Below are 12,243 nucleotides of genomic sequence, written 5' to 3'. Positions count from 1 at the left end.
TAAGTGTACCATCTGGTAGCCCCTGTCACTGGGGTGCCTTGGTGCTCTCTGCCCGTGGGTCCTTCTGAGTAGTTTCTTTTGGAGGCGCCCTTCCTCAGGCTGTCCCGGGGGAGTGGGAGGTGGCCGTGGCCTGAGACCTAGGGGCATTGCATGCTGGGGAGGTCGTGAGTGCAGAAAGTTCCTCAGGCCTGAAGCAACAGTTGAACAGGGCAGTTCCTGAGGCCAGAGCCTCAGCAGGAGCCTGGACTGGAGGCCGATGGGGGTCTGAGGGTCGGCGGCCTGGACGGTGCTTCCTGGAGGCCGCAAGCGGGAAAGAGCAGAAACTACAAGGTGGAGCACCCGCTTGGGGCGAATCCCCGGCCTCAAGGCAGGACAGGAGCTCAGGGCGGAGCTGCCCAAGGCTGCCTCTCAGGGACGGGCGGGGGTGGGGCGAGCGGAGGCCCCGGGGACCTGGGAAGGTGGGGCGGCGGGACGCGGGGGGAGGGCGGGCAGGAGGAGCTGAGGGCGGCAGGCGCGGTCGGGGGAGGTGGGCGGCCGCGCCTCCTTCAGCACCGCGGACAGCGCCTGGCCCAGCGGCTCACTTGTCTGACCACGCTCCGCGCACCGGGACACGGGGAGGGCCCAGCCTTCCCCACAGGCGCAGAGGAGAAGGAAAGAGCGCTGCCCGGGCCTCTTGGGTCCGGCTTGGCCCCGAGGCCTCGATGCTCCTGGAAACGGATCTCGAGGGCGACCGAGATCGGCCCCGGGCCCCCGCAACCGCCGGCCTCTGCACCTTCGGCGGGACCAGGGGTAAGAGCCCCGCATGGCCTCCTGCAGTCTCCAGACGGGGCAGGAAGACCCAGAGGGGAAAGCGGCACGGATGGGCAGAGGCGAGCAGAGGGACGAGGGAAGGAAGGCGTGCAACACACTAAGGGCAGGGCGGAAAGAGTCTGGGGAGGCCTCTGGTGGGTCCTGAGATGGGAACCTGGGCGAAGCTGGCAGACCCCTGAGTGAGTGGAAGGCCTGGAGCCCCCTTGTGATGGCCTGGGAAGCCTGGACCCACGCTGAAGGGCCCGCAGCTTTTCACAGAGCGCCTGGAGGACAGAAGGGACCTCACACGCATGTCTGGTGGGGAGGGGATGGGGCAGAGAAAGAGCTGCCAAGAAAATCCGGAGACCCCACGCCTCTCAGCTCCCACACAGCCCAGTCCTGCCCCCCTCTAGCCAGCCCAACTGCACAGCGCAACAGCCCTGGGTTGGGTCTCCTGCCCGAACTGCACTCCCCAAGGGCCATTCGGTCACAAGGACGTTGGGAAATAATGGAGGCATTGTTGGCCAGTCGGCCAGATGCCGAGTGCATAGGCCTGCCCGCCCCTTCCCCCGTCAGACCACACATGGCCCTCTCAGGCAGGCCTCCACAGCAGCTGACACTCAACGGCCGACACCCCTATGCACCCAACACCCGCTCAGCTCCCTGGCTTGGACGCCCTTGTCCTGTCCTGAGGAACAAACGTAGCACAAAGTGAAGGGGCACCTTAACTTTGCCCGCATGGGGCCTTTGCTCAAACTGAGATGTGGGGTCTGCTCGGAGCTCAGAGGGGGCTGTGTTTCTCCTACCCAGGTCCTTCCACACCGGCCTCCAAGTAAAGTGTGCAGACCAGGCCACTGGAGGCCAAGCAGAGGCAGGGTACTATGGGGCATCACTGAGGGGCTCCCAGGTGGAACCTCCTGGAGGATGGTACCAACCCCTAGTCCCCCAACACTTTCTGGAGGCCCCCTGCTCCCGCCATGCTCTGTACTGCCGGGACCCACACTGCTGTGTGCTGACTGTGGGTGACGCAGGAGTTTGGCCTGGCCTGTGGTGGGCACCCTCCGGGGTAGGTGTGTCTCTACGTGCAAGGGTGGTGGGTTCCTGCAAGCTCACCTATTTGGACTGGGGGTGGAGGGTAGAAACGGGAAATGGGGAAATGGCGCCAGGGCTTCCTCCGGTGCTAGCAGGTGTGGAGGGAAGAGAGTGGATCCCGGCATTCCCAGCTCCGTCCCTCCTGACCTGGAGTCTTGGCTGCATCGTGGAGTCTGAGCTGAGGACTCTGGGTTCCCTCCGGAGACTCACCCTGCTTCCCCACTCCCACTTCTGGGCTGCAGTGCCCAGGATGGGGCCCAAAAGCTGCTCAGAGCAGGAAGGCCTGAGGTCGGGTCCGCTCCTGGCGGCTTCCCTGTGAGCCCGTGGGCGCCACACTCACCCTCTCTGGGTCTTGGGTCTCGCACGTGCCACCAGGCACTGTGACCAAGCCTCCCAGCTCGGAACCTCTCGGGCCCGAGCCTCAGCGGCGGTAGGATCCAGCTCCCTCCCTGACCGGCAGGCTACCAGCGGGATTTCGCGCCGGAGCCCAGGCCTCAGCCCCGAGCCGGCGCCGGGGCAGGAAGCTTCGGGGCCTGGTCAAGCGCTCTAGGGCAGCGCTGACACGGCTCCTCCCCTGCCCGTCCCTATCCCTGGGCCGGGCACTCGGGGCGGTTTCCCCGCACCGCAGTTCTCCCGGCAAAGGCGCGCAGAGTCCGCGGACGCCAGCGGCGCGTCTCCGCGACCCCGGCCCCGCCCCGCGCCGCGGCCCCGCCCCCCCGCCGCTCCGCCTCCGCGCGGCCCGAGGCTCCGGGCCCCTGGGCGGCCCGCGGGCGCAGCGCCCAGCAGCGCCGGGAGTCGTGCAGACGCCGGCCCGGGGCCATTGAGGCCGTGGTCTCGCCGAGCCCCTGGAAAGTTCAGGACCGGAGAGCCTCGGCGGCTGGCGGCGGGACCCATGGAGGCGCGCGGGGAGCTGGTCCCGGGCCGGGAGTCGGCGGGCGGCGACCTGCTGCTGGCGCTGCTGGCGCGGAGAGAAGACCTGCGCCGAGGTGGGTGCCCCGGCCGAGCGGCTGCGCCCGGGAGGGCGGACCCCGTGGAGACTCAGCGGTCCTCGCTTCCTTCCCAGCCCGGCCACAGAGGCGGCGGGAGCCAGGGAGCGCGGGCGGGAATGGGTACGAGGGCCCCAGCACTGCGCGTCCCTACCTGAGCATCCCAGCAGCGGGCTCGCCTCTGGGCCCCTGGAGCTGTGTCGTCGGGCATTTCGTCGCGGCGCTGGTGCCGCCCAGGCTGGGGGCCCTCTGGGTCCCAGGACTGGTTTGGAAAATACTCTTCCTTTAGGGAGAGTGTGCAGAGAGCAAACGTGTGTCCCAGTGTCGATGGGGTAGGAGAATCTCCATGAAGGCTGCCTGCACCCAGACCCGCCACACTTTCCGGGCGAAGTCAGACACAAGGGCCAGCGTGGGGCTGGACCCCGGTGGCTGAACTCCCTTAGCTGGAATCTTGGTGTCTGCACTCACATGCACGTGCTCCATTGGCAGGGCTGGTCCTCTTGCAGGAAAACCCCCAGCTCACCCCCAGCGCCTTGGTTTCCCCGTGAACTGGGATGGTCCTCCACGAGCTTCCAAGCAGGCGGGAACCGCAGGATGGGATGGAGCTGGCCCTGGAAGGGTGGGCAGTGGCGGGGTGGGAGCAGGTGGGAAAGGGGTTACATCCAGGCTGTGGGGGTCTCCTCCGTCTCCGACTTCTTTATTTATTTATTTTCCGATGGTTCCTGGGAGGGGTGGCCACGGGGGCTGGGAGGAAGGGGTGGGAGGGCGGAGAGACAGGAAGGGAGGGGTGCGGGCTCCGCTTGAAACGTCTCAAGAGAGCCGGAGGGGATCGGGCCGGCAGGCAAGCGCAAGGCTGTGCTGGGCCGCCAGCGCCGAGGGTAGGAGACCCCGCCAAGGCTGGAGTCGCCATGCAGCGTAAGGCCCGGGTCGCCAGGGCTTCGCGAGAGCGCGAGGGGCGCGGCGGGAGAGGCTTTTGCTCGACGCGGGGCTCCGCGGGTAGCGCGCTCCGGGAGCTGTCCGGGCCGCGGTGCTGAATGCGCGCCGCGCGGGCCTGTCCAGCCACCAGCTCTAAGACGGGTGTCCTCGCCCGCCGCCCTGCCATCGCCGCCCGGGGTTGGGGAGCTAGGGCAGGCAGCAGATCCTCAGGCTCCGCACCCAGGGCCGCGGTTTTGCCCGACGCGGGACCCCGTCCTTCGTGGTGCCCAAGGCTGTAGGAGGGAGGTTGATTCCCTCTTCTCTCAGCATGGGGCAAAGGGAGGTCCCTCGCTGGCCCTTTCGCCGGCTGCCAGGCCGGCCTGGGGCTGGAGGGGGTCCACTGTCAGCGAGGTGAGTGTGCTGAGGTGGTGATATATTTAAGTAGGTTCCAGCTCCTGCTCGAGGCTCTCTGCCCTCGGGAGACTTTTTCTAAATGAACAGATAGTCCTCACGCCCTGAACACCCTGCAAAGCGCCCCCATGGACCTGTGGCTCTCAAAGGCAGGCCTTGCATTTTCCCAGCCTGGTTCCCCCAGAGGCCTGCAGCCCCAGGGGAATAGAACACAAGTGTCTGTGGGGAAGGCAAACTGCCTACTGTGTGTGCTCAGGCATCCATGTTTGAGCAAGAGGACAGAGCGTCCATACATCCAGTCTACAAACAAGTACCCCCAGGGCCACCCAAAGACAGGCAAGGCATCAGTATTCATTTTGGTAGCCTGGGGACAGGGCCACGGGGCTGGGCAGCCCCACCTGCCACAAGTCTCTGGCTACCATGGCGCCTGATTGTGCGAGGAAAGAGGGCCATTGGGTGGTGGATGCCCCATGGCCCACGTGTGCCGGGCCTCTGGTGATGGTGAGGACCCGGTTTCCAGCCCAGCCTCTGAGACAGCCCTGGGGGCGAGGGTTTCATTTGAGCTCAAAGTGTGTCCTTCGGGCACTGGAAACGTTTTGCAGTTGAGGGTATCTGAGGGGGTGGCCTGGGTACCCTCCTGCCCCTGAGCATGTTTCTAAGCCTAGCTTCAGTTGTCCTGGATTTCCGCTGTGGGCCAGGCACGGACTTCCAAGCCACACTTTCCCTGAACTCAGGGAACTGGGTGGCCACTCAAGCTGGCTGGGGATGAGGGTGTGCCGGGAAGGGGGCCTCCTGGCAGCCTGGTCCTGGGAGCTGGGTGGGATGGGGAGGCCTCCGGCTCTGTGCGGCGGCCCTGACCGCGGTGGCTCCCCCCCGCCTGCAGAGATCCCGCTGTGTGCCGGCTGCGACCAGCACATCCTGGACCGCTTCATCCTCAAGGCTCTGGACCGCCACTGGCACAGCAAGTGCCTCAAGTGCAGCGACTGCCACGCGCCGCTGGCCGAGCGCTGCTTCAGCCGTGGGGAGAGCGTGTACTGCAAGGACGACTTCTTCAAGTGAGCCCGCCAGCTGCCTGGGGCGGGTGGCGCACCCAGGGGAACCCCGGGGCCCTCACCGTACCCAAGTCTGGAGCCCTGAAAACCCCCATCTCCACACCCCTCCTTTTCCCCAAACAGGGCACCCCCGGGGCCTCTCTGTTGGCGGCTGGGCTGGCCCACTAACAATCTTTTAAACTAATTAATTTTGTGAATCATTGAAGCAGTCGTTAAAAAGATAACCCCAAATTTGTAAAGCTCTATTGGACATGCTCCCTCTTCATTTTGGTCTTGTATTCGTGCTTAATGGTGGGGATGGGGCTCCTACCCGGCAGAGGACTCATGGGTTTGCAGGTCGGCCCCGGTGGCCAGGGCCCTGCCCTTCCGAATTCACCTCCCCCATCCGGGCACAGAAGACAGCTGTGTGCCCCAGAGCATCCGGATCCCCTTCTCGGTAGTCCCTGCGGGTAGTCTCTGCGACCAGGGGCAGGGCCGGGGACGCCTTCCTCCAGGAACCACCCTGCGCTGCACCGCGTTAGCGGTTCTCCGACCCGCTCCGAGCGAAGGAGCGGCGGCCGCTCTGAGCCGCGCCCTGTGCGTCCCGCAGGCGATTCGGGACCAAGTGTGCCGCGTGCCAGCTGGGCATCCCGCCCACGCAGGTGGTGCGCCGCGCCCAGGACTTCGTGTACCACCTGCACTGCTTCGCCTGTGTCGTGTGCAAGCGGCAGCTGGCCACGGGCGACGAGTTCTATCTCATGGAGGACAGCCGGCTCGTGTGCAAGGCAGACTACGAGACAGCCAAGCAGCGAGGTCAGTGGGAAGGGGCGACGGTCACGGGGCTCGGCCTGGGCACGGCCCACCCTCCCCTTTCCTCCCCTGCAAAGAGGGGCTAAGGCCCGTCCGGGTCGGGTGTGGAGGGATCCTTCCCTCCAGCGTCCCTGGCGAAGCGCTCACAAAGCGGCGAGAACTTAAGCGTCTTCTCTCTGGGCGGGGGCGTTGGCGAGCCCCCGCCTCCAGGTCCGGGAGCCCGGGACAGTTAGCAGACCCGCTCTGAGAAAGCCGGGTCTGGGGTCTTAGCAGCCGCCTCCTTCCCGGGCGCAGGGAGATTGGCCTGAATTACGTGGATTAGCTCTGCGGGTCTGAATTATCGTCCTAAATCCTTGACCGTGAAGATCCGACCCTACCCGCGCCCTTAGAACGAAGAGGAGCGAGGGAGGGTTGGGGGCGGGCAGCGCTCGTCAGTGGGGGGCCAAGGCTGGAGGCGCCTGCTCCTGGATTCAGGGCGGCTGGGTCCCTAAAGAAGGCCGCCGCAGGGCCGCCCCTGGCTGGGCCGGAGCACCGCCCAGCGCGTTTCCTCCAGGGCTCCGGGCACCCGCGTCCCGCAAAACCCTCTGGCTTCCCCGCCGCGGCGGCGAGGCTGGCGGTCGCAGCGGCGGCTGCGGCGGCGGCACCTCTGGGCCCCGACGTGCGCGCTCCCAGAGGGAGGTGGGAGCGCCGAGCGGCCGGAGGAGCAGGCCCAGCCTCACGCCTTCCCCCGCGGTGCAGAGGCCGAGGCCACGGCCAAGAGGCCGCGCACGACTATCACAGCCAAGCAGCTGGAGACTCTGAAGAGCGCCTACAACACCTCGCCCAAGCCCGCGCGCCACGTGCGGGAGCAGCTCTCCTCCGAGACCGGCCTGGACATGCGCGTCGTGCAGGTCAGCGCCCCGGCGCCCCCGCGCGCCCTGCGAGCCGCTGGCAAACAAAGGCCACCCCGGGTCCCAGAGCAGCGGCCACTCATCGGCCCCCACCGCCCCTCCCCTCCCCCCCCACCCAGGTGTGGTTCCAGAATCGCCGGGCCAAGGAAAAGAGGCTCAAGAAGGACGCGGGCCGGCAGCGCTGGGGCCAGTATTTCCGAAACATGAAGCGCGCCCGAGGCGGCTCTAAGTCGGACAAGGACAGCGTCCAGGAGGAGGGGCAGGACAGCGACGCGGAGGTCTCCTTCACTGGTACGGGCGGAGTCGGGAAGAGCGTTGGGTTGATTGACTACCGGAGCCTGGGAATCAATGTCCCGGTCCCCGCCTCTATAGACCCTGGCGCCCATTCCCAAGCCCTGTGGTTTGGCCACTCAGGACCATTGCCCTTCTTCTGAAGGGGGACAGAAACCCTGTGACCTGCATGCGTGTCCCTTGGCAGGCTTTGTCCTGGAGGGAGGGTCTGACCATGCTCCCCCCTGCCCCCACCCAGGGCACTTGGCACTTACAGTGATTTTTTAGGAAGGCAGCAGCACAGTCTTGGGGTGATTAAAGGTCCTAGCTGCTTAGAGTTGGAGGAGGGTCTACCCTCATCTCTGGAACCCAGTTACCTCCTTTTTCCAAAGCAGGGAGCCCCCCCCCCCCAGCTCTTAGTGTCCATCCTCAGAGAGTTTGTTTAGGAGATTGTTTGGCTGCATTGTGACCTTAGGCTACTCACCTAGCCTCTCTGAGCCTCAATTAACTTGTCTGCAAAATTGGGTAGCCTTGGGATCATACTGGATCCCAGCACAGGAGCCCACAGTTCCATAGGAATCAGGTGGGTTGGAGCTGAACAAACTCAGGGGTGAAAGGGTGAGAGATGTGGGCTGACCCGCCCTGGTGGGGCACATGGCACCTGCAGGGGGCACTGAGGGGCACCAGAGGTGGCAGCAGGTGCGCACTAAGCAGTGCCCTCTGCTTCCACTGCAGATGAGCCAGCCATGGCCGACATGGGCCCCACCAGTGGCCTCTACAGCAGCCTGGGAGAGCCTGCCCCGACCTTGGGCCGGCCCTCGGGGGCCCCGGGCAGCTTCCCGCTGGAGCACGGAGGCCTGGCCGGCCCGGAGCAGTACAGAGAGCTACGGCCCAGCAGCCCCTACGGCGTCCCCCCGTCGCCTGCCGCCCTGCAGAGCCTCTCTGGCCCCCAGCCCCTCCTCTCCAGCTTGGTATACCCCGATGCCGGCTTGGGGCTCGTGCCCACGGGAGCCCCAGGTGGGCCCCCACCCATGAGAGTGCTGGCAGGGAACGGACCCAGCTCCGACCTTTCCACTGGGAGCAGCGGGGGCTACCCCGACTTCCCTGCCAGCCCCGCCTCCTGGCTGGACGAGGTGGACCACGCTCAGTTCTGACTTGAGTCCCCGCGCCCTCAAGCCTCGGACGTGAGGAGTCTGGGCAGCAGCTCTCCTGCCGGAAGCATGGACTTCTGCAGGACACGGTGCCGCGGGGAACAGGATGCAGACTCGGGAGGGTCATTTCTGGGAGTGCCCTCTCCCACCCAGGCAGAGGGACTCTCCCGGTTTGGGTCTGAGAGGCTGCTGCTGCTCAAACTGGGGGCCTCTCGGCAAGCCTTGTTTTGTAAGCAGATTTTTCCCTTTATCGACCAGTTAACCAAGTGCTTGCCACCGTTTCCAGACTGGAAATGTCACCCCGGGGAGGCCAGGCCTTCGCTCCCCTCAGGGGCCTCTGCCCAGACCAGCACAGCCCTCAGGCTGGAAGACGCTTTAATTTCTAAAATTAAAAATAATACTAATTGTGCTTTTGTTTCCCAGGTTCTATATGTCTGAGTTCTCTAGCCCCCTGCTCCACCTCCCCCCCAACCCCCTCTTTAAGTCGGAGATCAGGCTGTCCGTCCAGGCAGGAGGTGGTTGCGGGGAGGCCACACCTGCGAACTTCCTCTTCCCTCTGGGGGCCTCCCTGACACCAAATCCTGTCTTCCCTGGGACCCTCCCCACCCCTCCCCTGGGGCCATTGGCTCTAGATCTTTCGATCCTTCTGGACCCCACTACCCTGTGGGGAGAGGCAGACTCTTGGAACGCTTAAGGAGCTTCCTCCAGTCCAGACTAGGTTTTCATCCCTGCACCCCCTCCCCCCGACCCATCACAGCTGCCCTCAGAGCTCAGGCCAAGCCCAGCCCACCGATCTCCATTGCCAAACATCCCCCAGCTCCCGTTCTCCCTGTGGGCTCCAACTGCCCCTGGATTGGACGCCCCACAGGCAAAGGAAGGCCGGGGCGGGGGCTCCTCCGAGCTGCCTCCCTGCCAGATGCTTCTGCCGCTGGCCACCACGGACACAGAGGCTGGCCGTGTGTGGATTCAAGTTATTCCTCAAGCCTGCATCCCCAGCTACCTGTTGTTTCTGTGACGTTCCCCTGTCTTTTATTTATTCTCTGACCATCGGGTCTCTCCCAGACTTCAATAAATTCGTCAGTTACAGTCATTGGAAGGCCTGTATGTTCACTGAGGCTTGGGGTTGGGGGAGGAGAGGGCATTGGGGATGGGGACGGATCTCTGAAAGCTGGAAGCCCCGTTGGAGTAGCTGTTGGCTTCTTGCCAGGGACGACACCTGGTGTGGATCGGGGCCCCTTTGTCCTGAGATCTCCGCCAGGCTTCCGAGCACTGGATGGAGACTTAGGAGAACAGACGGTCCAACCGTGGGTGGAGGGGCTGGGCCTTCCCACTCTGTCCCTGGGAGAGGCGGGCGCTGGGGTGGCCACGAGACAGGACCAAGCAAAACTGCAGGCTGGAGCAGGCTTCAGCACGGGGAGGGGGACTGCAGGAGTCAACTAGTAGATTCAGGAACGCGGTCACCAGGGGCTCTGCAACTAGGATTCCAGTCCCAGCGACCTGCTAACTTGCTGTGAGAAGCTGAGCAAGTGACTTGGCGAGGAGGAGGGGAGCTCCCCAAATGTCGCCCCTCCATCCCCGACCGCCAGGCAGCCCAAGGGGCTTTGGTCAAGCCACTCGCCCCCTAGTCCCGCCCACCCCAGCATGGTCAGCTCCCTCACCAGCACCTGCTGTTGCCCTGAACCCAGAGCATACCCGCCCCTCCCCCCAAGAATGTTGCTGGCAGCCACCAGGAAGAATGGCAAGGAACGGGGGAGGCCCTCGGGAGGAAATTCGGGGCAATTGAAGGGAGAAGTGGCCCCATCACCCTTCAGTGTGGGGGAGCGCCCAGGGAAGAGCATGGCTGAGTGGAAGTTGGGGTGGGTGGTACTTCAACGCCCTGGTGAGCAGAGGCCTAGTGGCTGGAAGTGAAAGGTGTCCCAGGCTGGCCTGGGGGTTGGTGGTCCGAGATCTCAGCCTCCCAGGGGTGTGGCCGAGCTGAACGTGGGGCACGGTGCTGGGGGGAACCACTTTGGACTCTGTCCTGCAAGGGGCGCCCTCGAGGGGGATGAAGGCAGCCTGTCTGGGTGGGATTCAGCTTTTGGGGAGGGGGCCTGGCTGAGGCGGGACCAACGCTGCCACTTCCGGCAGCCCAAGGGGAGTATAAATCCTCCAGTCGCCGCGGCCCCCCGCACCACCCCCAGCCTGGAGACCTCCCCCAGGCCGCCTGGGACCTTTCAGGCACTGACAGGTTAATAAAGTGCCAAGTGTGCCCAAGGGAGCCTCCGCCTGGTCGGGGGCTCCCAGCTGGCAGCGCGTCCAGGCAGCAACCGGGCCCCAGACCCCAGTCCTGGTTGGGGTGGGGGGAGAGTGGACCCCGTTGGGGCCGCGCCCCGCGTCCCAGCCGGCCTTTCGGGGGAGCGCTCAGCTGAGTGGGGCTCGCGGTCAGCCGGGCAGTGGACAGTGCTCGTGTACACACCTCGCGGGTCTGTCTCCCCAGTTGGGCGGAGCGCCTGGCCCCGGGTGACCACCTTCCCGCGGGCCCCGCGCGGGCAGACACACGGGCTTCCAGGTACGGGCCCAGCTCAGTCTGCGGACGTGACCCTGGACTGGGGCGGGGCGGGGGGGCCAAAGCCCGAACCGAGGCCGAATGAGGACGCGGGCGGGGCCGATCTCAGGCAGGGAGGACCTCAGGTGGGTCCGCAGAGGAAAGTGGACGCCCATCTTACGGGCCCCTGCGGGGGTCACCTGGAGACCACGACGACTTATTTCCCACGATGGACCCTGTTAACCAGGCGGGGCATCTAGAGGCGTGTGGGTGTTAGCGCAGGATGCGGTTCCGGGCGCCCTGTCTCCCCGCGGATACGGGCGATGGGCGCCCAGCTCAGAGTCCAGGGGCGCGCCCACGAGGGGTTTTCCCGCCCAACCGGCTCCTGGCAGCCAGGGCCCTGCGAAGCGGGTGGGCGCAGGGTCTTGGGGCGGGGCCGGGGGGCTGGGTGGGGCTGCCTTCCGGAGGCTGGAGCTGGGGGCGGCGCCGCGTCAGCCCCGGACTCCCTCCGAATTGCGGCCAGTCGGGGTGGGAGGGGGGCTCGGGGTGGGAAGCACCATGGCTGGGAGGCGGGACACACCTCAGCATTTTTTTCCTGAGGGGCTAGGGCTCGTTCACTTTTGAAAAACAGTAACCTCTGTAACGTAATACTTAAGAACTTTAAATTTTAACATAAGCGGAATACTCATCTTGACCGTGTTATCACGTTCATTTTTGAACCCGACGATTGCATACATTATCAAAGGTAAATACCTGAATGATAAAAAACAATTTCGACCAGTATGTAAAAGGACTTCTTTCCTTTTAAATATAAAATTTGCTCAGGGCGGGTGAAAGCTCTGAAATCAGAGACACCCCTTCTTCCCCCCACCTCTCCTGGAGACCTGGGGACCCACTGGCATCTCTTCCGCCAGCAGATCCGGCGGTTGTGTCTTGGGGACTGGCCCCCGCCTGGGGCAGGAGGGGGTTGGGGTCCCAAATCCCAGGAGCTTGCCTGGTTAAGTAGCAAAACGATAAATCAGTGGGTTTTCAAAGGACTCAGTCGGGAGTTCTGAATCCCAGGGGTTGTAATGATCAATTCTTTAAGCCCATAATTGTTCAAATTACTCTGAGCAACATAAAACATTAATTTTAAGAAATTTAATAGAAAAAAGCTCTTCAAATCCACAAGGAGATAAATGACACCCAGCATTCCGACCTTTTTCCATACCTTGGTGACATTGAATAATCTGAAAGGTATTTACATTTTCATTCTTCGTGGGAAGTGTTGACAAGCTTTTGGCCGTGGGCGAGGTGCTCAGTGGCACGCGGGCCCCCCTCCCCCCTAATTAATGGGGGAGCAGCGACTTCATAAGCAGAATTTTCATCAGTCTG

The 12,243-nt window shown here is 64.3% G+C and overlaps 1 protein-coding gene across 2 annotated transcripts; it reads left to right on the top strand.

Annotated features, from left to right (window-relative positions):
* The first annotated feature begins 536 nt into the window (after positions 1-536).
* LHX3 (LIM homeobox 3) lies at positions 537-9,435 on the top strand. Of its 2 annotated transcripts, none has more exons than XM_006062197.4 (6): positions 537-789; positions 5,077-5,248; positions 5,835-6,037; positions 6,773-6,924; positions 7,044-7,215; positions 7,930-9,435. In XM_006062197.4, exons 1-6 carry the CDS (start codon positions 702-704, stop codon positions 8,346-8,348), a joined length of 1,206 nt encoding a protein of 401 aa, XP_006062259.2. In that variant the 5' UTR covers positions 537-701; the 3' UTR covers positions 8,349-9,435. The 2 variants fall into 2 exon arrangements, with proteins under 2 accessions (XP_006062259.2, XP_025117778.2); XM_025261993.3 differs by lacking the exon at positions 537-789 and adding an exon at positions 2,626-2,867.
* Positions 9,436-12,243: the final 2,808 nt, after the last annotated feature.

Source organism: Bubalus bubalis, chromosome 12, assembly GCF_019923935.1.
Source record: "Bubalus bubalis isolate 160015118507 breed Murrah chromosome 12, NDDB_SH_1, whole genome shotgun sequence".
Classification (NCBI taxonomy): domain Eukaryota; kingdom Metazoa; phylum Chordata; class Mammalia; order Artiodactyla; family Bovidae; genus Bubalus; species Bubalus bubalis.
Note: the sequence above shows the minus strand (reverse complement) of the source record. Positions and strands in the feature narration are given on the sequence as shown.